The following is a 25,239-nucleotide window of genomic DNA, read 5'->3' as shown; positions in this document are numbered from 1 at the left end:
GGTTGTGGGTTCGAGTCACAGCACGGCACTGTGTTGTATACTTGAGCAAGATACTTTACTCCGTTTGTTCCAGTCTACTCAGCTGTAAATGAGTACGTGGTTGGACACTGCTAGAATTGTTGAATGCTAGCTGTGAGCGCCGAGATGGCAGCACTGACTGTATGCTCCCCAGGGAGTTGAGAAAGTTGTTGGCTGGTTGCAAATTCAAGGTCCTATAAGTTTTTTTAAGCCTTTTCAACTTATTCTTAATCATTTTGACTATTTTTAATCTATTCATTCTTGTTTACCTTTGAAAGTTTTGAAAGTAATATAATGAACCAAGTCCATTTTATTCATAATTGTNTAAACCCTTTCACCCCTATGTAACTTTAATAAACTCTACCATGCATCTGGATAAGTGCGCTATGGTCTACAGTGGTGAAGGGTTAAGGGTACTAAAGTGATCGATGAGTCTAACAGGTGTATTGTAGTGTTGGTTTTACAGGAAGTCGCAAGTATTTAATGTCATCTGACTATTAATGACATCAAGTAATGATTGACATGATTTATGTCCCCAAGAGGCAGAAATCACTGGGCATGATATTTCACGGTATTTTTCTACTTGTTTTGTTCAAAAAAGTAATCCTGGTCTTTGATTGCTTACTGATTTGGTGATCAAAATAAGTGCCACTTAAAAACCACCTCTTGAGCTAGTAAATAATAAGGGGAGGTAACTTTTGTAGCACTGATATGGAAGAAATTCCTTGTTGTCTTCTCAAACATGTTGGAATTGAAGTTTTGCCCATACTGTCTTATTGACTGTATGTGTCTTCATGATTGAATGTAAGATAGGAAAGCCTCCTTATACTTCACCTATTCGACATAACTTCTTCAGAACGTGAAATATATAACATTAATTATCTTTTAAAGTTTGGAATGTAATATGGTAAGAAGTTTGCAGCAGAATGTCAGATAGCATTTTGTAATGCCAAAGCATGGGTGCTGATGCATTTTATCGAGTTTTCAAGTGGAGCACTTAAAACGTCTGGTTCAAAATCCTTAACCAATAAAACCCTACATATATTGTATAACAGGGCAGGTTAAATGTTCCTTGGCTACAAGGTAGAACGTTTCTTTTGAAAGAAAATAAATTTTGGCTTTTTTTATGTTCTGTCGGATACTTCTTGCTTGTACATTTATATCAGCTCCATTATCTACGACTAACTCATTCACCCCTGAAGACACATTTGAACTCTTCCAATTTAAAGATTGGAATAGTCCATTATGAAATTTCCGGGGTGAATGAGTTAAAAGTCTCACAGACGTCAAATTTTGTCTGTGTATACATCTAGAGGAGTAATATAAGTATATATAGGATATTGTGACTATATGTTTTCTTTACTGAGTATGGTTATAATTAGATTTTGTATTTAGCTCCTTATTCAATGGTTGGAATAGTTCATTATGAAACTTCAGGGGTGAATGAGTTAACCTAATACTAAATCAAGCTAATGAATGTGTTAATTGATACATCTTGAGAAGGTCACTGTGACCTATATTTTTCTCTTGACTGACTTTGGTTAGACCTTGTGTTTAGCTGCATTACTTTTGATGAAGGTAGAAGATCAAAGTGACTGGAACTTAAATTATCTTTCACTCTAATACATAATGGAAATAAAAACCAGTCAACAATACAGGCCCCATGAGCCTCTTCTTTTGCAGAATGATGCGAAGGATGAGAAATATTTTGTTGTGGCTTTACAATCTGCCATTAATATGAAGGTAATGGAGAAAAGCTAGCTAGCTAGCTAGAGAAAGCCAAAATACAGTTTATGAACAGAATGTTGACTATATATATATAATCTTGATGTGGTGTATGGTGATATAACGGAAGGCATGTAAACAGTTTTTGTTCTATTAGAAATTCTGTTATTATAAAATGGCCTTGATAATGAAACTCTGAATGTGGCGGAGGCAATGTTGCATTTAGTAAAATATACTTCAATGAAAAGTTATTTTCTAAAGCATATATAACATTTCACCATAATATCCTAAATTACCAAAAGGGATATATATTCCATAAAATTAATTGACAAATTAGAATGGTGATTAGTTTAGGAGTAAGAATTTGACACATTTACATATGAATACATGCTAAAACTACATGTTTAGAAAAATCAATTTAAGATTCCTGTCTCCGTGTGTTGCTTTTGCAATGTTATAGGAATTTGTTTTCATGAAAATCTCCAATTTCAAAATGAATATTGAGGAATTCGGAGTTGATGCTGGTTCCCATGGTGGGGCTTGTGGAATGAAACACTGCTATATGTTTATCACAGGATGTGCCCTTCCATTATGCTAAAGAAAATATTTATACATCTGTTCTTTGAGTTGACTGATCCAGTTCCACCTATAAAATGTCAATGCATTACACAGACTTGTGCCAGCCCAGGGCGCCAGTTGTCCGCTGTAAACCAAGGCCCAATAGCCTTATACCAGCTATAACAGTATGCTTAAACATATAGTGATTTATATTAAAATGCTGACTGTGCTATATATTCAGATTGGCAGTAGAAACGTCTTTTATTCCAACTAGGATTGTATTTGAGTGAATGATTTGAGAAGCTGACAAGTGTGAAAATATCTTGAAAATTTTAGCTTGAAGATTTAATTTTTTTCACATTTTCAGGGTTTAATTGAATGAATTATGTCCCTCTTTCAGCACAGGGGGTTGGAGAATAATCTTTTTGTTGTTTTGTTGGTAAACCACACCCGACATTGTAGGAATTCCTCTGAATTATGTCCCCTTTTACCACGGTGGAGATATAGGGATATCTGTCATATTAACTTTGTCACACACAATGGTTTCGTGTTCTCCACTACGTATAAAGCTGCTAGGGTCTACACAGTAAAGGAAACTGGACCAGGGACTTGTTATTCATGTTTGGAATTGCATTTTAGCGAATTAAATGGCACACAGGTCAAGGCAGCTTGTTTCCTATATAATAAAAAATATACATACATTTCATTAACAAGGATGTTCTTCGATTTCAGAGCCATCAATTAAAAGAGGGAAGGCTCTTCATGGCCATCAATGAAAAGGTTTTTTGGTTATGTCGGATCTGTTTGGTGTAAAAATCTTTTATCTGTAGAGTGCAGACATAACAATTCAGAATTAATTCATACAACAAAGTTTATGTTATATCCACCTGGTTTGTGGTCAGTAGGTCAAAGGTCAAGGTATACGTATCTTGTTCCATATATAAGGTGTACATGCTCCTGGCCATTGATGACGCACTTATCTTGCTGATGATCACTTTTGTATGGAAGCTTTCAATTGAATAAAAAAAAAGCAGTTCTTCAACGAAAGTTCTGTTGTAGCACCAGACAGCTTGTTGTTTTCACCATGTTGTGTATACACCAGGTGGTACCTCTCCGTTACAGGAAAATGTAACGGATTCGGTTGATTCTGAACGGCAATTGGCTGCTAACATCTGCCTAGTCATCAACAGGATGCATGTTTTCACTGAAGATCAAACTTACTATATTTCCAGGATATAGACAATAATTTGCTATATAAGCTAAATACATATGCTGCCAAATTGACCTGGCAATCATTTGTCTTGTCTAGGGAAAACGTTTGAGCTGTTTAGAAATTTAGAAGTAATATTGAACTCATCCAGCTTTAAGTTGACCAAGTGCTTATAGCTTTAATATTTTTGTAGTATTTAATTTGTGCTGATGCAGAAAAATGAAAATTCACACAACATTTCATTTGTGGTGTCGAAATATTGAACTCATCCAGCTTCAAGTTGACTAAGTGCTTATAGCTTTGATATTTTTGTAATTATGTTTGTGCTGATGCAGAATTTTGTTTACAACAATTATGAAACAAGATATTTCAACTTATATTGATCATTCTTGTTGGCCCGGATGTTGGCACGTGGGGGGGTCTTAGTTTACTCAGTGTAAATGTTTTTAACACAAATTAAACTTGATACAAAAATTTCAAATTAGTGCTAAAATAATACTACAATGATGATAAAAAACTTTGCTCTTTAATTGAGTTACATAAAAACAATAATATAAAACATTTGTAGAGCCCACAACACTAAATCAGCCAATCATATTACCAGTGTGCAAAATAAAATGTTTTGTACTCTGGGTATGTTAGACAGATTTCTTAAAATATCCCATGTTTTAACTCATGCACCCCTGATATTTCTTAATGAACTATTCCAACCTTTGAATTGGAAGAGTTCAAATATGTCTTTAGGGGGTGAATGAGTGAAAAAACAAGGGACTTAACTCTTGGTAATATTGCATATCATTATCAAAGGGACTTAACTCTTTGTAGTAACGCCAATTTTTTCTTTGTTTGTAAAGAACTAATCATATTAATCTGATGTAGAGATTTAGTGTTGTTCACTCTGATATATACAACGTTATTACAATATTTCATAGCTATCATTAACAATTCATCAGTAATTGTCTGAGTAAAAATAAAATATCCAGTTAATCTGAGTAATAAAAACAATATCATACAAAGTTTAATCAGAATTCCTTTTAAAAGTTATTTAGTTAAATAGTCAAATGATGAATAATTAGCTGACATGTTTAAGTAAAAGAAATACATAATCAGCAAAATGAGACCCTGACTCAAAAAACAAGACATATGGATACCACATCACCTGAGTCAGATTCAAAAATGCTAAACCCTTTCTCAATAAAAGCTTAAGACACATAAATATTGTCAATCAGATTTACCAATGCTAAAAATACTGTCAATATGATTCAACATTGCGATCATGTTTTGATTAATTAGATTCAAGACAGAGTCAAGACACATGAATTCAGCTGGTACAACTTTTTCAGGAATACATAGTTTTCCAAGTTGCTATGTTAGATCAATTCCTGAACCCAAGATAGATGTTTTTTAACAAATTTGTATGCAATATAGATTTTATGATAAACTGCCCTAACTCCTGGTGAAGCGTTGTACTGTTGTCTTTTGCTTATACGAGAATTCACTCCTTAAAAGTTTTTAGCATAATTTCCAGTTCATATAAAAATCTGAGTAACAGTAAAATAATATTTATATCTTAATAATGTGTCTGCAAGCTTAAGAGCTAGTGTTTGTGGGAGCTACCTTTGACCCTGGTTTTTGTTTTGGTCGTTTGCTCCGGCACCGGAGAGTTCCATTCTTTAGGACTCGGCAGCACTTAATGGTGCCGTCTGTTTGAGCACTGCACTTCCTCCGACGTATTGCACGCTGGTTATGACGCTTTCCTCGGTTACGACGCTTCTTTTTTCCTTTCCTGTTTTTTCTGTTCTTATTCTTTCTGTTTTTCTTTCCCTTCCTTTTTCTTCCCTTCTTTCTGGCCTTTTGTGTATTTGTCCGGGCTGTGGGATTTGTACCAGAGCCTACTGGAACAGTGGCTGGTCCCTGTTGTAATCGTTGAACTGTTTGTGTGTCTGTATTTGAAGATACCTGACCTCCAGGGTTACCTCCCCTTCGTCTCGAACTCTCCCCTTCTGATCCAGTAACAATTTCACCCTTTAACGACAGACGTGATACCTGCACCACCGGTGTATTCACCGCTTTTGGTAATTGTTGATCAGGTCTATCCACGGATGTCTCCGGCACAACTTCCACAAAATATCCGTTGGGCAGTTCTTTGATTTTCCTGCCTCTTAATTGAAGTGGTGTGGCACATTCCAGCTCATCAGAGTTAAAGAAGGTAACCCTGCCTTCCAGCATCCATTGTTTTAGCCATATCAGACTCCTGTCACAGTGAAAGGGGTTACCATCCAACAGCAGGTTTTGCACACCACCAAATGTTGCTTTGAGAGCTTCAGGCAGGCTTTGGATCTCATTGTACTGAAGATTCAAGGTCACCACATTGTTGAGTCTGGCCCCAGATTGGACCAAAGCTGATAGCATACTGGACACAAGGCCTGGGCTATTCATAAAGTCCAGTGTATTGATACTGGACAATGAAGAGACAAACTGGCCAGTAACGCGAACAGTAGGGGATACTATATTGGACATTGACAGAGAGTTGAGTTGTGGAGGGAAGGCTCCGTGGTCAACACTGACCAATGAGTTGTACGACAGCTGAAGTGTTGTCAAGGCGGGAAGGTCACTGAAAGTTCCAGCGGGGATCTCGGCTATTTCATTGAACTGTAGATTAATCTGTTCAACATTCTGCAGACCTCTAAATGACTGTGCATAAACCCTCTGAATTTTGTTCATTTCAAAAGACACCTGCCGTAGTTTGGTGTGGTTTAAGAAAAGGTGTGACTGTATTTCGTAGATCTGGTTGTTGTCGAGGTATAGTGTCTCAAGATTTTTAGGGAGACCTTGAGGAACGAAAAAGAGTCGGTTGTTACTCACCCACATCTCCTTTAAATTCACCAGAGGCTTAAATGCTCGGTAGCTGATGTTCTGTATCATGTTATTCTCCAACATCAACAGGCGCAGATTTCTCATCCCCGTAAAATCAGCATCACCGATTTCAGTTATCATGTTGTTGCCAAGACGAAAGTCGGCAACTGAGTAGGGCATGCCAGTCGGAACCTTTTTGAGCTGACTCTTGGTGAAATCCACCAGTTGGAGCATGGTGCTAGAGAACTGTAACTCCACTGTGTGTGTCAAGGCGTTATTGCTCAGGATGAGGTAACGCAGGCGTTTCAAATTCTTGAAGGCCATTGGATGTATCTGGCTGATACGGTTGTTACTTAGATCCAACATACGGACCATTGTATTCGTCTGGAAGTCGTCTTCTTCGATCTCTGTCAGCTGATTAAATCCCAGATAAACTGACGACAGAGAGGCGAGACCTTCAAACGGCTGTCCAAGACGTTGTAGGTGGTTGTTTGTGAGGGTTATAATCGACATTTCCTGTAGACCCCGAAAGGCACCATCCTCAATCGTGGCTAAGGAATTGGACGATAGATCAATCATTGTAAGATGTGGAATATTTTCGAATGAATCTGCAGGGATACGACTTATACCATTGTTTGGAATTCTCAATGATTGGACGTTCGGAAGCACCTGGAAACTTTGTCGGTTGAGTTCTGTTATTTGGTTTCCTGTAAAGTCCAGAACATGCACCTCCTCTGGAAAATGTTTAGGGATATCTCGTAAACCAGCTTGGATGCAGTTAGCTGTGTCTCCGGCACAAGAGTTACACTGAGGTGGACATGGTACCACATGTGGTAACCAAACACATGAAATACACACCACCCACACTACATGGACAGAGTAATCCGGGCTCATCATCCTCATGGTTAGACACGATAGGGTAGAATGTTCATTGGTTTAGGGACGTCGTTAAATCCTGGTCACGCTTCAACGGGAAACATCTGTAACATTTAAAGAAAGACCAGTTTGTTATACATATCAGTGGTAACCATTGATTCAAAATGTTATTTTCAACATATAAATGTGAACATACCTGGATCTGATGGAGGTTTGTCATACAATATTCGGTATCACACACATAGTGTAAATGTGACTTGGGTCTGATAATATTCCTGTTAAAAATGGGCAATTTTATTCACAAAATGGACTTTAAATTCCCAGAGTAACCAATTGGAAAACCAATAAATTTTTCAATTATAATAGATAATCAGCTCATCTCTACAGTTGATGTTAAGGAATAGTTTCAGAGTAATCCTGTTTACTGTGATGTTTATATGGAAAATAAGTTGAAGGTCATTCTGAGATAACCAAAGAAATACATTACCCTGGTTGTATCATGTTTAACCTGTCTTCATACGATCCTAGCTGTTGAGAGTTTGTTAAACCCCAATAAAAAATAAAAAGGAATCATGTTTGAATCCTGTGTATACCAAGGATTTCAATGACAGACATATATTAACATATTTTTTAAACATATATGAACCAGCTTATCAGAAAATCAGGGCCATATATTAAGTGTCATTGAATACTATATTATTTATATACAGTTTAGGTGATAAATCTGTCAGGTTTCTGTATTCTATTGTTCAGCATTTGTTTACAAACAAACCTGTTTTCGTACAGTTTATAGGTAATATATTGTACTCAAGGAAGATAGCCTTGGGCTTCAGTATGATGTACCATTTTGGGCTAGATCTAGATATTTAAACCCTTTCACCCCTATGTAACTTTAGTAGACTCAACCATGTATTGATCTGGATGAGTCCATTATGGTTTACAGTGGTGAAAGGGTTAATTTTGCCAGGTTCTTGTCATATGTCTCATGTCTAAATTATTAACCTTGGTTGAAGCTTTGATTACATTGCTTTTAAACTTTGACATTTTATCAGACTCCATGGGACATTATTTGAACTTTTGAAATGACATGTACAAGGCAATATAAATTGCAACAGAATAGTTTTTAGATAAATTGAGTTCTTTTTTTGTGAGATTTTCAAAATGATCAGAAGGATTTCATTACCTTTTCCAAAACATAGATTATTTCATAATCAGGACCAGACCAGGGCCTGTATTCATGAAGCCGTTCTCATGCTCAAGCCTGGATTTTGTGCTCAAGCCTTATTTCTTGTTCCAGTTATAAATTAATAATAAAGTCTAATTTTACAATCATTTGGGGGGAAAAATTGAAGAAACTTAAAGCCAAATACTGTTTTCAGTGTTTACATTTGACTTTTTGAATGTTTGACATGATCTAAGCGAGTTACAAGAAAGCTGGTTTGAGCACAAATCCATGCTTGAGTATGAGAACAGTTTCATGAATACGGGCCCAGAACTCAAACCTTGGACCTCAGATTATTTAAATACTGTCGCTCAAAAAAAATACAATGAAATTCTCTAGTATTTTGCCTGTAGTGGGACAGAGATACTGAATTTCAAGCTTGGCAAAACCTATAGAATGTTGGCTTTTGAGACCAATGAAAATGGATATGAAGCAAAAATAATGCAGATATTAAAACAGGTGTTTCGTTTCCTATTTTTCTCCTCATAGATTGAAATCAAAGGAGATGTTCAGGAATTGCAGGTAGCACTTCTGTACATCAGAGTAGATCGGGCCCTGATATACTGCCCACACTTCGTCTATCTAGCACCAACTTTCACTAAATGGCTGACTTTGCATACTGTTTCTATCCAGATGCATAAACACTGTTTAAGATCTTGCTGTTCAATTAGACCTTGGCTGGGTTTGTTTACGGTAGGAGGGCTGGATGAACAACCATCGAGCTAAAACAACACAGGAGTTGCTATAGATAGCAGTTTATGATTAGCTATTGTCGGCAGTAACTAGCAGTAACCGGTGGAGTATAAGAGTATTATATTCCTACCGTCAAGCAATTTTCTGGTAATCTTAGTTCAGTTAAAAGTCTCACCAGGTAGAAATGTTTGTGATATGCAGGTGTTTCTACAACTGTAATAGAGAAAGAAAAAAATAGCCACAGAAAGTACAGGGTGTTTCAGCATCTTATCTTCAAAATAGTATTATCACTTTCATTAAACACATTCGGCAGTTTTAAATAGGCAGCTATAAGCCTAATTGCATGCTGTTACCGATAACCCCGACTAAGAACCTGTTCTGATGATGCGATCTTGGAAAACACAGGGCAGTTTTATTATACAACAACAAATGATATCACTAGGGATCAAGTCAATTTTTGTTTAAATTAATATCTAGGCACACCCAGGCTTATATCCTAATTGTATTCTGCAAAAAACAGTGTACAGTGGTTAACTGTGCAGCTGCCTAGAAACTAACAGGGTAGCAACGATTTCAATTAAGAACGAAGCATTTTCCCCGTTTTAAAAGAAAGTTGGTGTAGCATATAGCAGCTGACAATATCACAACAGTTGATGTGTTGGGCTATTTATTAAGGAGCCTCGAGCCACTGCAAAAAACTGCAACAGCTATTTATTAAGGAGCCTCATACCACTGCAAAAAACTTCAACGCTTTGGAAATTGTTTTTTTTGACATGACTATAACTTTGATAAATAAATTTCTGAAAAGAAAACTATGCCTTGCAGGACTTTTATTAAAAAAAATAAGTGAATTTAATATATATTTAATATATTTAATAATTAACAGTGTTCCGAGTGTAAATATAAGAGTGGCTAGCTCAGGACCTCAGATTGGTATACATGTCGCTCTGTCTGACAACTGCCTGGTCTAAGGAAGTGACCTGGCTCGGTTCCACTGTGCTACAGTTATATCCAAAATGAAATCAAGGGGAGACTACTGTTATACGAAACACCAGAGTGCAATGGGACATGGATCTTTAAATGTTGTTGGCAAACTTGGTGTCCAAACACTCTGGCACAATTCAGTTCAATCTAGGTCATACAAGGGCCATAAGTATTTAGATGAAAAGGGCATAAATGTTCACAGGTCAAATGATGTAGGTAGTACAGAAATTTAGTTTTAGTTTTGTCTGGTGTAGGGAAAGATGGTTTAGTTCGTAGAGAATATAGAAATGTTGTTTGTGGTTAAACGTTCTCCATTAGCCAGGGTCGAATGAGGTGGGGTAGAGTATGTCAAAGGGTGTTGGTCCACTATTCAAAAATGTGGTTAAATTGGATGAAATTGTACAAATAAGTAATTAAATGTTTTTGTCCCATTTGTAAACAAGATGTTTAACTTTTGATACTTTACGATTTTTTTTTTAGTTTTGTCCACTTTACAAAAGGGAACTTTTAGCTTTGTCCAAATTTACAAAATGTTTAAGTTTGTCAAGAGTTTAAAATTGCACTTCATTTTTGTGTGAAGTATCATGAGTTGTACTTTCAAGTTTTTGAAAAGGTGTTGTAGTTTTGTCTTATATGTAAAAATGTGTTCAGTTACTATTTAGTTTAAAATGGTACTTTAGTTATGAGTTGCCTACTTAAGTGAATATGTTTGAGTTGTGTGTAATTTGTAATTAATTTATAATTTGTTTTAGTTTTGTCAAGCATACAGAAATGTGTTTTAGTTTTGTCTAATGTACAGAAATAGGTGTTAGTTTTGTCTAGTGCACAGAAATAGGTTTTAGTTTGGTCTTGTGTACAGAAGCGGTTTTGGTTTTGTCTAGTGTACAGAGATATATTTTAGATCTGTCTGGTGTACAGAAATGTGTTTTAGTTTTGACTTGTGTACAGAAGTGTATTTTAGTTTTGTGTTTTCTAGTGTACTGAGATATGTTTTAGTTTTGTCTAGTGTACTGAGATATGTTTTAGTTTTGTGTTTTCTAGTGTACTGAGATATATTTTAATTTTGTCTAGTGTACAGAAATGTGTTTTAATTTTGTCTAGTGTACAGAGATATATTTTATATCTGTCTGGTGTACAGAAATGTGTTTTAGTTTCATGTAGTTTCATGTAATGTGGTTTAGATATGTTAGTTTTATCTATCTAGAACAAATGACACTCACATTCTTGGTATGACCAACAGGGTGCCTAGAGCCAGGAATGGACATTTGTAGTCAGCAGCATCAAAAGAACGTTTTTATTGGGAGACTTCGCCCATAGACGTTTGGACCACAACAAGTCATATAATACCTGGGGCCGCAGATTGAGGTGGCAACTTTAAACTTAAGGTCATAGGGATTAGGCAGTAAGCCTTATTTGTTGACAGAGGCTTGTGTTGGTGTCCACTTAAATTTATTTTTTATGTCTTGTTGGACTTAAACCAAAGGATAGCTGTTGACATGAATTACAAATATTTTGTGTTAAAGCGAGGGCGGCTTTACCAAGGTTACTACCGCCTGCAACTACTCTGTGCTGTGTGGAGGAAAGTTATATACTTACAATATACATAAAAACTTATAAAAACAGAAGTTATGGCAATTCTGCATTAATAAATCCTGAATAATTCAAATTCACGTTTTACATTGGAAATGAATTATTTAAGTTGGATTAGCTTTGATTTTTATTCTCGTACACAACAATTAAAATACATGATACTTAAAATATGATTCAGTTACAGATTTTTTTTATATAAGATTATGGATCTCATATTAAAGATTTGAAAGAAATGTATATTCCAGCAAAATATGTCTGATATTTTTGTATAAAGAAGAAATATAAGTATGCAATATTATATAATGTACAGTCTATGTTAATGTAAAAGTCACTAATAACACATCAAAATTAACTTGACGTTATAACAGCTAGTGTTCAGTAGTTCTCAAAGTAAATATAAACTGAATTTGCTTTATCAGTTTTGGCTAGTTGAATTGTCAACTTTAAGCATGATTTAAAAATAAGTATTTATTATACAAAATGCATGAAAACATAGGCATGATTAATTTTTTTGAAAAATTATATATATAAGAAGAAAAACTGTGAGGTATTATAAGTTTGAAATATAGATAAATACTTACTTTTCTGATAAATCTTTCGAACTTCCAGACAGAAAAATGCACTCAATAAAAGTAATGATGCAGTCCTTCAGTCAATAACCACAACTACCCATGTACCAGGGTCTCCTGTCTGACAGGGGAGGAGGGGGCTTACAAGTCCTGTTCATGTAGTGTACAATCACTGTATAGGACAGTGTAGGTCTAAAAGTCACTCGATAGGAGGGTGTAGGTATGGTATAATACAATCACTCCAGTGGACAGTGTAGGTCTGGTATAATGTAAAGTCACTCCATGGGACAGTGTAAGTTGTTGGTCCTTGAGCAGGGGGCTTACAACAAGTCCTGTCCATGTATAGTATACAATTACTGTATCAGAATAAAACCACTCTATGAGAGAGTGTAAGTTGTTTGTCCTTGGGGAGGGGGCTTGTTACAAGTGTGTTTATGTAGTAGGATACCAGTCCATATAACAGTGTAGGTCCTGTGTTTGAATAAGATCACTCCATGGGTCATTCCATGGGAGGGTGTAAGTTGATGTTGGTCCTTGAAGAGGGGGCTTACAATTCAAGTACAAAATCACTCCATTAGAAAATGCAGAGCCTGTATAATGTGAAATCACTCTGTGGAATAGTGATCATGAAGGACCAGCATGCTTGATATATAGTCACTCCATGGGAGAGTGTGGTCCTGTATAATGTCAAGTATGGGAGAGTATACATCCTGTATGACACTCCATTGGAGAGTGTAAGTTGTTAGGCCTTTAAGAAGGACACTTACACATTCTGTACACATAGTATAAAATCACCCTATGGGAGAATTTAGGTCCTGTATAATATAAGTCATGTACATGTATAGTCAGCCTATGGGAGAGTTTAGGTCCTGTATAATATAAGTCATGTATAGTATAGTCAGCCTATGGATGAGTGTAAGGGTTGATCACTGTTAGTTAAATGCTTCAGGATTTGCACAGGTCTATTACTTGAAAATAAAATAAGTCTTAAAGTTTTAGAAAAACTGTCTAAAAATAATGAAAAATAATTATTATGTCAATGAAGAGTTCACTGATATGCCAATAAAAAGGCCGATAAAATAGGCAGATATGTCAGCAGAAATAAGTTTTCGTGTCAAACAGATTTTTTTGGGATTCAGCTGTGTGTTGGCAGTGATAGTGTATTGATTAGAATGTGTGGTAAGTTGTAGTCATCACTGCGTTTTTTCTCTACCAGCAGAATACATGTAAGTATAATATAATCTCGATGATTAATGACCTGGATCACGATGCTGCCATAGAAATGTTCTCAATAGTACATTTACAAGTTCTCAACCCTATAATTAGATGACATTAGTTGAAATTCAAACGTAGCACACAAGCAGAACTGTTTCTTGTTAACAAACTGATAAAGCTATATAAAGGGAATAACATTCACTGGCCCTCCGTCTCTAGAATATTGAATCGTTTAGAAAAAAATAAACTCTAATAACAATTTTGATCACTTGGAAGTCTGATTCTAAGTTCTTAACTAGGGGAAGATAAGCTAGTAGTAAAATGCAGTTGAGAAAATCTTCATAAAAACTTAGGGGCTGGTAGCCAGTCTAGGAATGACATGGTAAGGCTGCTCCCGTGGTATACCCATGTGTCATTCCTTGAATGTTGTGTACCTGGGAGAAATATCCTAGACAAGATAGAATGTATTATAATAGTATAATTATACATGAGGGAATATGTCTTAAAAATGAAATAATTAGTAGGAATTTCTTATAAAGTCAATAAGGTCTTAACATAAAAATCCTTGAAATGTTTGGAATTTCATGTCAACAATTTTGTACATATATACCGTAGGCTTACAAGTTTTGAGAGGGTTATTAGGTTGATAAATGTTAACAGTTTTGGGGCCTTTTGCTGAAAATATGAATAAAACTTTTATATTAAAGACATTTTATGCCATGAAATAATTATTATTCAAAACCTTATTAATATTTTTTGGACCTTTTGCTGAAAATATCAAGAACATTTTGCCATAAAAAATATTTAAAACATTAATCTTGCTGTGGATTGAACTTAATTTTGAACATTTATGCAGTTTCCACTTTAACATTTTACGTAATAGTCCATGTCATTATTTCTTTGTCCTATTTTCTGAAAGGTTTAAACTTAATGCTGATGTTATTCCCTTGTCAAAATTAATCTCTTGTCCAAATCATTCTGGCACTAATGGAGAGTGTTTGACTTTCTAGGTGACCTTGAACCTTTTGAAGGTCGCATCACAATTCATGACAAATAACAGTTATAAGACAAATCCGCTCACAACAAAAAATTGTGTGATTGCTTTTTCTGAACACAGTGTTGTTCATCATGGTGGTAAATGGTAGTTGGGGGATTTCCTAGTGGATAGCCTGATATTACTTGGATTTCAGGGTGAAGCCTGAAGGGCCAAAAAGGCAAAAACTAAAATGTGGCAAAACTTCCCTGGTTTACAGTAATATCCAGACAATATGGGCAATACACAGTACACTGGTCCCCCATCCTCCAATCCCCCACAACAGAATGGCCACACCACCAGGTCCAGTAGTAACCTTCAGGCAGTTGGCATTCCTCCAGCAGGTGCTGTTTACTCTCCCAGACAAGGTGGAATCTCTAATTGAGGACTGACAGCAGTGATGATAGGGTGGAAATCTCTGCTAAACATGCTTTCTGTTGTACATGTATGCTGCTTGTAAGTTACATACTGAAACAGTTGCATTCACTACCATATGGATTGTAATAATAACCCTGGGTCAATACCAGCTGACCATCTACCGTATTTTACCTATAGAACGAGCCTTATAATCACTAGAAAGTAGATTCTCTTTCTCTGTCCCTCTAATTAGGTTTACTGTAAATTTGCTACTGAAAACTCAAACCATTCATAAAAATAATAATTTGAAAAAGATCTTGTACTACTTTTTGTTGGAAAGCACACAAAAGTCTTGTTGAAAGTGTTGAACAGTCTACAAAAATAATTTACTTCAAGTCCTGGAGATGAGGATAAAGAATGTTGGACATTGTCGGTCAATAAGAAATGGCAAGAAATATTACTATTCCATCAATCAATATCAATTAGTTATGTCAAAACAAAAGGTTGCAAAAGAGGTTTTTGAGGAATCAAAAGAGAATGTATAGTGTTATCAGGTGTGATATGGTCTGAAGATAGCTTTTATGATGATTAAATACACCAATAGCCTTACATAAGCTGAAAAAATATCAGAATTTACTTGTTTTCAAAAAAAATTGTAAAGATCTTTTGAAGTGAAGTATATCTACAAATTTTGTAGATATCATATTGAAGGTTTTGAACCATAAGAACTATGTCACTGCTATTTGATCATTTTCATCAGTGATACAATGAACATGATCGTGCTTCCTTGATAGGCCTTTGAAACCGTTGAGATTCACACCCTATAACAATGCATATAACAGCTTGCTGGGCATGAAGGGTTGAATACAGTATACATGCTACAAGGATCAGCCCAGGGTCTGTCCCAACCCCTCAGAACTCAATCCCAGGGCCATATCTTGGAAATGACTGAGATCCCCATCCTATAACCCTATACACATATATATTTACAGATCTGAACCATATTTACTATGATTTAGCATCATTGGTCCTTGTGATCTGGGAATCAGTCGTATAAAAGAAGAGTGTGGGTTCCATGGGGCTGAGCTTCAGATGACAATTGGAATAGTTAGTGATATGGGCCTTCAAATCCTTTGTTTGTGGTGTACTGCACAACAAATTAAAATCTGTTGAATATTTATTAAAAAAAACTGTCGCATGAAAAATATTGATTATAGTTTCCAAAAGTAAAATTGCCATCTACTTCGATGTCTGTTAATAGTCTAGTTAGGCCTGCACTGTTATTTAAATCTGTACTGTAAGTGTAAGTTTAAAGCAGCCAGCTTATTCACATCATCCTCAAAGATTGCATGTTAACAACAGGTTAAAGGTCATTAGTTCTGAGGGTGTCAACATCATAAAGCACTCTATGACCTAATATTCTGTGTTAATATGTAGAAATCCGTTAGGATTAAATTTTACTTGTAATATTTATTCTTTCTCTTTTCTTTTCTCCCTGCTCTCCTCTCTCTTTTTTTCGTTGGTGTACCAAAGGCACCTCCGACTAGTCCTTTTAAAAAGATTTTTTCTGCTTTGGATGTCATGCTACCATATCAAGGTCGTGTCTTTCCACCTAGATGGCACTTCAGAATGGCACTTGAGTAGCCCCGTCATCTGTGAATGCTGTCTTGATATAGCCTTTGCTGTGTTATTCAATTGCAAGATGATAAATAATACACATTTCTCATTTTGGGGAGGACCTTAATAAATTCCCCTGAGAAAAGATATTGAGGTGTATTTGCTAGTCTCTGTGTCCGTCTCGGCACTCCGTGCTAGGACTGCCTCAAAATGAGAACTGTCTAATAGAACTATGAACTATTGAAATATAAAGATATTTTATGAACCAAAATTTCAAATATATATAATTAATTGATATTAGACATTGCTCAAGCTCTAGACTTCTATAGATGTCTTTCTCGTTATTTTATCCATGAAATTTCCCTTTAATGTGAAATGCTTACTGAGGACAAAAAATGTGAGGTGGAATGTTAAACCTTTGCCCTAAGGTAGAGTAATAGGTGGGGTTATCTCCCTTGACTACTCTCTACACATTTCAAACTTTTACGCGTAAAGAGATAGATAGGATGTCCTTTAAGGTCAGAAGATGAAGGCATAAAAGTGAAAGTTTCTGTTAGGTTATTTAGTGTGTTTTGTGATACCTGATGCACTTGAATAGATCACCAGATTTTAACAGTACACCCAGATCAACTTTCAGACCACCCCAGACTTACAAACGATTACTCAATTAACCGCATTTTGAGGATGATGTATATGAGCACATGTTGAATTATGACTTCAATGTAGATGAGCCATGTAAGGTTACTGCATGGTTCTTGATCCCTGTATACACAAAGATGCACCTCCCCGACCGAATTTTCTGGAAAATCCATTATCTTACACCTGAAAGACATGTTGTTTCAACATTTACACTGGATGGAAGAAAATAAGAGCAAGTCAAACACATGAAAATATGTTAAAGAGAAGTGATAAGTTTTAAAGAGGAAAATATTTTGAAAATGATAGTTGGTGAGTTCTGTTTAATAATTGATATCTTTATAGTTTAACATCTGTTAAGTAGCTGCAATGCTTAGCTGTGAACACAACAAATACAACTCAAAGTTTGGGTGGGATGTTGGTTGGTTAGCAGTAACAGTCTAATCGAATGTAATTCAGCGTAATTGAGCATGAATTTATTGAATGTGGTCAACCGGATGTAAAATGTATATGACAGGTGCAGGGCAGATATGATGTGTATCAGTGATTATCAATCAATCCAGGATATGATCTGTGGACAGCTAGAGCATGAATTTTCTTATAGTCAACTGGAAGTAAAATGTATATGACAGGTGCAGGGCAGATATGATGTGTATCAGTGATTATCGATCAATCCGGGATATGATCTGTGCACAGCCAGCTGAATTCCACATGCAAAACAACCTATATCATGGACTTGAATATAAGATAAACAGAATTGTTGACATAGAAATCTTTTAGGAAGAAGATAGAGATCTCAGTTAGCAAAGATATCCTTAAAACTTAAATTGAACAGAGGTTGTACAAGCATTTTCAAAGTTATTTGTCTTCAGATGATCCTTTTGAATCTGATATAATATACATGCATGTTTATAATAATAACAATAATAATAATTTGAGTTTCTTATATACCGCTTTATCACAACATAGTTCGTAGGTCATCTCAAAGCGGTTCACAACTTATTATCTGTGGTTATAGGGCCTTTGCAACCAGACAATATCTGTCTCAACTCCCTTGGGGAGCATACAGCCGGTGCTGCCATTTTGGCTCTCACAGCTAGCATTCAACAATTCTAGCACTGCCCAACCACATACTCATTTACAGCTGAGTAGACTGGAACAAGCGTAGTAAAGTATCTGGCTCAAAGATACAACACAGTGCCGTGCCGTGACTCGAACCTGCCCCCTTCGGTCACGAGCTCGGCATCCTACCACTAGACTACCGTGCCTCGTGTTTATTCTTGAGAATTTCGGCTGTTTAGACAATAATTCTATATGGAAATATTTTATTTACTTGGGATTAAGCTGCCAAATCTTTTAGATCCAGGGACAGGGTTGATGTTGTTTACAACTCATAGTAAGAAATCCGTAGCTTGAGGACCCTCTCAGATTCTGGATAGATTACAACAGCCTCCCACTCACTGTTAGTCATACAATCAGATCTACACCCACATCTCTGTCTGGACACACACATATATATAGTCTATTATAAAAGGTTTTATTCAAGACTTTGTTGAACAATCAAGAGAGAATGTGATATTTAGTAATGTGCAAAGAATGCAGCATCATTAAGTTTGAATGATGGGTTTCACCGCCTGGGAGTGATAGTTTTGTGAGGAATACATAAACAAGGTTGTGAAACATGTCTGAATTTATTTCTGTATAATGTGGCAAATTTTAATTGTCCATAGGATTAAAGCTTCCTTCTAGAGGGAATTCCCCTTTAGTTTATTCGTAGAGCAGTAGACTGGGAAGCTGGAGGTGGCTGGTTCGATTCCAAGTACAATATTCCCTTTCTCAGCAGGGTTGTCAGCAAGTTTTTTCATAGGTAGTTAAAAACTTGGAATAGCTGGTAGTTGTAAGTTCGACTGGTGTGTTAAGTTAGTACCTTCCATTCTGTAAATGTCTTCCTCATTATTGATGTTATCGCTATTTTTGCATCTTTCAAAGAGTCAACTCTTGCACTGTCAACTAAACTGTCATTCATTGAGAATTGTAGAAGTTAAATGCTTTGCACTGTCCTTGGGGTTGTTCACTGTGCCTTCGACTGCAGCAGCAAAATACAGGACTGTTATTTACTTACACTTATGTCAGATCTACAAACAGGGTCTTGCAGAGTTATCAGGTAACTTGATTCTGTTGAATCATGTATTAAATACAAAAAAAAATCTTCTTTGTTGATTTTTTAAGATATCCTGTTTTCACTCAATTGAATATACAATCGGAGAGATATAATGATGCAATCATGTTTATAGAGTGACTGTGCAGAAATGCACCACAGGTAATTTGTTTACAACAAATGTGAATCTTTTCTGAATTTAGAATTTCATAAATATGTGGACAATGAACAAAAGTGGGTTTTTTTGTATTTAGAATTGGAGTCGTTTTATATTACCACTTAATAACTTACCGTTTATGGCTGTGGTGTCGATTTTAAGGATCCCCATACCTCTGCCGGAAAACTGTAAATATGAGTTGGAAACTTTTTATACCTTCAATAAATCATTTCTGAAAAGAAAATGATACCTTGCAGAACTTTTTGAAAAAATAATAAAGATGACTTTTAAAAAGAAACCAAGTTTAATGTTTACACAAGTTCAATTTACATAAAAATGAACACAGTGGCACAGGGTTTGATTTTACAAGACAGGATGCACCATATAACTATACCACATTAAAAAGAACAGCCACTTCAGTCTCCTATATAATACGTTGGAAACATAATATAAAAGTATCTACCTTAGAAACATGGAGGAACTAATGTCACTACTTTGGAAACAATGGTGAAAAATTGTGTATTAGCTAGAGTCTACCTTGGCTTCCTAGGATTTACTTGGCTGGCACTGATGTTTAAGGCTGATGGGAAAGATGCGACAAGTGTGGCTGTGAGATAAGATGGCTCAAGTAATTAGTGTTGAGTTAGAAGTTTTGTTTCCCTCCCAGCTTCTTATCTACAACAGGTGTCGCCCCACACATACAATGTATAGCATCATACCACCTGCAAATATTGTTTCATGTTAATCGTAAATTGTGTGGGAATTAAAGTGCTAGTTCTGGTTTGTACCTAATGAATGTCTAGTCTTGATGATTATGTGTACCACCCCCGTCAAATCTTAGAAGTTTGAGTCATTCTTGGCTATTTGGTTATATTATTTTGCCTATCATCAGTTCTAAGATGGGTTCATTGTATTACTTGCATCACTGAAATGTGATTTCATCAATTAATCTGACATAGAAATTTTCTGTTATTCAATGCCTTATTACCCTTTCACCACTGTAGACCATGATGGATTCAGTCCAGATCAATGCATGGTAGAGTCTACTAAAGTTACATAGGGGTGAAAGGGTTAATATATGACCTAAATAATCTCTCTCTCTATATATATATACATTAGTCATTACCTTACTATATACTAAACTATTCTATATATATAAAATCAGTGTTTCCAAACCCCCCAAATGAGTTTTTTTCCTAAAAAACATTTTTAATTGAACCCCGATTTTTCTTGGTTCAGGATTTTTCAGTACTTAAGGTATAGAATCTTGAAAATCAATCCAATATACATGTACTCCCCAATCCAAAATTCATGGAGAACACTATGGACAGCATAGAACAGTTTGTAGTGTGTCATTTTACTAAGGTTGTAGGTAGGAATTTCCCTGATACTCAGATTGTTACAGTCTACCTAGCTGTAAAAATGGGTACCAGCTTGCTTGAGATTAACACTTTGAAAAACTAGCATCCTTGAAGAATGAGACCTCCATTAGCCTTTTCACATTACAAAATATCTAGTTGGTCTGGCTCTATGGGTCATTATCTTTGAAAGACTTTACATGTTTAACAAGAGTTGGTAGTTTTCTGCTGGTTGGCAGTTTGGTCTTGGGAGTCTGGTCACAGACTTATCCAATACAGCCCAGGGAAACTTGTACTATAACTTAGATTACAGATTCTAGCTACATGTACAATTATAAACAACTTTGGGGTTTATTGCATCTTGAAAGTTTGAGGTTTTAGACCTCCTCACAGCTTTTAAGATCAAATTGTCTGCATGTTACGGAGATCTGTTTCCCGAACACATGAAATACAGATTTTACATGTGCTCTGCACTGCCACTGTGTAAATGTACCAAAGTCAGCTGGGAACTACGAGACCATGATTCCGGAGTCAGGATCAAAATGTCAGTAAAATTGTTACATCCTGTGACCTAATCATAACAATGAGATAGCTGGCTGTTGGCAGTTCAATCTTTGTAAAATCTGCTACAAATTTGAAGGACAGTTTGTCAATTTTGTCAAAATCAATGAAAAAGGTATCTTGTTTTGAATTGTATTCTGTTGAGAGAAGCAGTCTGAGGTACAAAGTTTTGTAGACGACTGGTACTTGTGAAATTAAGTCAGAGAAGTTAACGTTGTACACGTTAATTGGCAGCAGTAAAATTTCCGGTTCAATAATAAGTCACAATAAATGCAAACATGAGTAGATTTGTAACACAGCCATGGTTTCATATTTTGTGGTAAACAAAATAATTTTGTTTATAGCTGAAATTTTATACCAAAGCAGCCCTGTACTGGGACTCTGGCCCATTAAGTGTGGGATTTTGAGCTAAAAAAAAAAAAAAAAAACTGTCGCCATTACGAAATATTTCCAATTTATTATTCTTATACCTGTTTTGTATTTTTGTACTTTCAGAATATTAAACTGTCTCAGAATAATTCGAATACCAGTAACGAAACCAGCATTCAACACATGGAGGGCTACCTCTTCAAAAAGACAAGTAAAGGATTCAAGAGCTGGGTCAGGTAGGTCATCTTGAGGCACACCTATGGTCAGGTTATCTTGAGACAAACATAGAGTCAGCTAGGTCATCTCATGTCAAATCTTGGGTCAGGTAAGTCATGTCGAGTAAAACCTAAGGTCAGGTATGTATCTCGGGTCAAAGGTCATCTCAAGTCAAACCTGGGGCCTGCTAGGCCATCTGGAGTCAAAACTGGAGTCGGGTAAGTCACCTGGAGTTAAATTTTTGGATAAAAATGGGGAACATATTAAGGTCATTAGGGTTTAAGTTTGACTGATTATAATATGTTAAACAATGTGTTAGGTAGGCTATCTGGGGTTATTCTTTCGGACAGGAAGACTATCTTGAGTTAAACTGTGGATCAAGAAGGTCATAGAGTCAGTTGTAGCGTCACTAGGATCATCTGGTTCATCTTTACTTTTGAAATGGCTGCATATGTGCATTGTGTATTGCCGCCAGACCTGTCGCCATCACATTCACGACTATGTCCCCAATGACAATTTGAGGTTCATTTCTAAAATTCTGAAATTATTCTGAAAGAGCTATCCACATTTGGACACAGGTTTGCTTTCTCCAGAGTTCTTCTTCTTCTTCCTTTAATGGAGAATACTCTATCTAGAGTGTTGAGTGTTGAGTTCTCAAGCGAGTTGCAAGTACATGCTTGCGATTTCTGATATCCAGCACCATTTAGGTCAACAAATACATAGGTCAAGTTTGGACAAGATGAGGGGATGACCTGTTACTGTATAGACATACCACCTGTTAGTTTGATCATACCTGTCTGTTTTAGGCGATGGTTCATGATCCAGAACAATCAGTTTGTTTACCGTAAACGGTCTGGCGTGAAGGAGTGCTCAGTGATGGAAGAGGATCTACGTCTCTGTACCGTCAAACCTGCGCACGAAACAGAGCGCCGCTTCTGCTTCGATGTCTTGTCTCCATCTAGGTACGTACTTCAGATGCTCTGATGAACAAGGTGCAGGTCCTGTACTCTCAGTGGCTATCCCAGAGGTTTATATTACAGTTTATTTAGTGTTGTGTCTTACCTAGGAAAGTGTGCAATGTTGAGCACATTTTGACTTTACTTCTATGAAGAATATTTTCAGGATTTTGAAATTGTGAAATATAAAATGTAATATACTCTCTTTGCATTTGTCAGTTTGCATACGAAATGACTTTCAGTGTGTTAAAATTTACTCAATAGTTGAAATTCAACAAAATAGATTTATCATAATAGCAGAAAACTGCCCTTTGTTGCCAAGATGACCTATTGTGATTGTCTTTCATCCAACATACGTTGTCCAATGTCCATAAATAATCATGTTTTTTACTTTCCCTCAGAAATCTTTTATTGAAACCTGAAGGTAATTATCAGCTGGCTCAGATTCCGTACTCAAGAAATTAACTCATTCACCCCTGAAATTTCATAATGAAGTATTCCAACCTTTAAATGGAAGAATTCAAATGTGTCTTCAGGGGTGAATGAGTTAAACAGTGTATGACGTTGGAGTTCATTATAACCAGATTTGACTGACTGTCGTTGTTAAGGTGTAATAGTTTGTTTAACTAGGACTATTGATGTTTGCAGAAGTCACATGCTACAAGCGGAGACAGAAGATGATTGTCAGATGTGGATTACAGAGATACAGACAGGGATTACTAATGCCTTCAGAAGTGCCTCAAACGTACAGAATCAAGTGGTATGTTTCTTTCAGGGGAGGTAACTTACGATGAGGAAGAATAACTTATCAATCAGGGGGGGGGGGGGGGGGGGATTTACAAATCAGTGGGAGAAATTATTAATCAGGGTCATACTTTACCAATCAAGGAAGATAACTTTCCAGTCAGGGGTATATCTTAACCAATCAGGGGGGATAATCTATCAATCAGGGGGGATAATCTATCAATCAGGGGGAATAACTTACCTGTCAAGGAAAGAACTAACATACTAACCTATCATATGGGATAGCTCAACTATTAGCCAAGGGATATAACTTTCCAGTCAGGGGTATACCTTAACTAATCAGGGGGGATAATCTATCAATCAGGGGAGATAATCTATCAATCAGGGGGAATAATTTACTAGTGAAGAGGATAACTGACCTACTTACCTATCAGATAGGGATGATGGCCAATCAGGCAGAATAACTTACAAATCAGGAATGATAGCTTACCCAGCAGGAATACTTACAGATAAGGGAATAAATAACTTATTAACCTATCATAGGGGAAAACGTACTAGCCAAGGGGATAACTTGCCAAGCAAAGGAGTTCAATTTATATGATGAGAAACTATAACATGCCAATATATATTGATAGCAGTACATGTGCCTTCAAGAGTTGAAAGCTTTCAAAGAAATGTCATTCATAAAATTAACAGATTTTACATTTCTTTTCCAGGAAGAAGAGAATGAGATGAATAGAACATTGCAGACATCAACAGACGAGGACAAAGTTGCATCACCTCCTCCAGTCCAACAGAGCAAGGCTCAACAGTTAGTGTTCATATCTACCCATTTCATATGTATTGTACATAAACCCTTTCAACCCTAAGCAACTTTAGTAGACTCTCCCATGCATTGATCTGGATGAGTCCATTATGGTCTACAGTGGTGAAAGGATTAAATCATGCTTTACTCACAATTATAATCGCATCATGGCAGAAAAGAGAAGTTATCTATGTTTCCAAGGAAACAAATAAGTGCTTTTGTTTGTTGACTAAGACAAAATAGTTTGATCCATCCAAGTTTAAGTAAAAATACTCTGCGTAAGAGATTAATTAAAATGAGTTTTGAGGTTATCTAAGAGAGTGGCATAACATCCAATGCTATCTAGAGATTTGTTTGCCATCAATATTTGTCATTTTCTGATAATAGCTTGGGGGAAAAAAGCATTGTAAATGTTATAGTTGTACATGTTATTATTGAAGTTACCATGTAAAAGAATTATAAAAAAAAAAGTGTTCTTTGTGTGTGATTTTCCTTTCATAAGATTGGTGATATTTATGACTGACTTGTTAAACTTAAAGAGCTTTAATTTATCAAGGATATGTTAAAATTCTGTAAGGTTGGAAGACTCCAATTATAATTTCTGATAATTTGATAGATTAGAATTTTCATGTTACAGTATAGCATAAAACTTTCTAGGCATTCTAACATTAACCCTTTCACCCCTATGTAACTTGAGTAAACTCTACCATGCATTTATAGGGATGAGTCCATTATGGTCTACAGTGGTGAAAGAGT

The 25,239-nt window shown here is 36.0% G+C and overlaps 2 protein-coding genes across 8 annotated transcripts in view; one reads left to right on the top strand and one right to left on the bottom strand.

Moving 5' to 3' along the window:
• Nucleotides 1-25,239, top strand: part of LOC110455305 (arf-GAP with coiled-coil, ANK repeat and PH domain-containing protein 2-like) — a 63,705-nt gene that overhangs the window by 18,848 nt on the left and 19,618 nt on the right. For all 4 annotated transcript variants that reach the window (XM_021505364.1, XM_021505365.1, XM_021505363.1 and 1 more), the window contains 4 exons: nucleotides 21,889-21,998; nucleotides 22,785-22,940; nucleotides 23,583-23,694; nucleotides 24,395-24,489. In XM_021505364.1, coding sequence (XP_021361039.1) covers nucleotides 21,889-21,998; nucleotides 22,785-22,940; nucleotides 23,583-23,694; nucleotides 24,395-24,489 — 473 coding nt within the window. The remainder of the gene's footprint in view (nucleotides 1-21,888; nucleotides 21,999-22,784; nucleotides 22,941-23,582; nucleotides 23,695-24,394; nucleotides 24,490-25,239) is intronic.
• On the bottom strand, nucleotides 4,016-12,473 carry LOC110455307 (leucine-rich repeat-containing protein 15-like). Of its 4 annotated transcripts, XM_021505370.1 has the most exons (3): nucleotides 12,314-12,473; nucleotides 5,584-7,347; nucleotides 4,016-5,532 (listed from the first exon to the last, which is right to left on the bottom strand). In XM_021505370.1, exons 2-3 carry the CDS (start codon nucleotides 7,268-7,270, stop codon nucleotides 5,102-5,104), a joined length of 2,118 nt encoding a protein of 705 aa, XP_021361045.1. In that variant the 5' UTR covers nucleotides 7,271-7,347; nucleotides 12,314-12,473; the 3' UTR covers nucleotides 4,016-5,101. The 4 variants fall into 4 exon arrangements, with proteins under 4 accessions (XP_021361045.1, XP_021361041.1, XP_021361042.1 ...); XM_021505366.1 differs by having other exon boundaries at nucleotides 4,016-7,347; nucleotides 12,314-12,472; XM_021505367.1 differs by lacking the exon at nucleotides 12,314-12,473 and adding an exon at nucleotides 7,731-7,801 and having other exon boundaries at nucleotides 4,016-7,347.

The sequence above is a fragment of the Mizuhopecten yessoensis genome, unplaced genomic scaffold (genome assembly GCF_002113885.1).
Source record: "Mizuhopecten yessoensis strain PY_sf001 unplaced genomic scaffold, ASM211388v2 scaffold8195, whole genome shotgun sequence".
NCBI lineage: Eukaryota > Metazoa > Mollusca > Bivalvia > Pectinida > Pectinidae > Mizuhopecten > Mizuhopecten yessoensis.
Note: the sequence above shows the minus strand (reverse complement) of the source record. Positions and strands in the feature narration are given on the sequence as shown.

Bases quoted from the DNA above. Each gene is read 5' to 3' on its own strand.
- LOC110455307 (XM_021505366.1), bottom strand. From the start codon at position 7,270: ATGAGGATGATGAGCCCGGATTACTCTGTCCATGTAGTGTGGGTGGTG.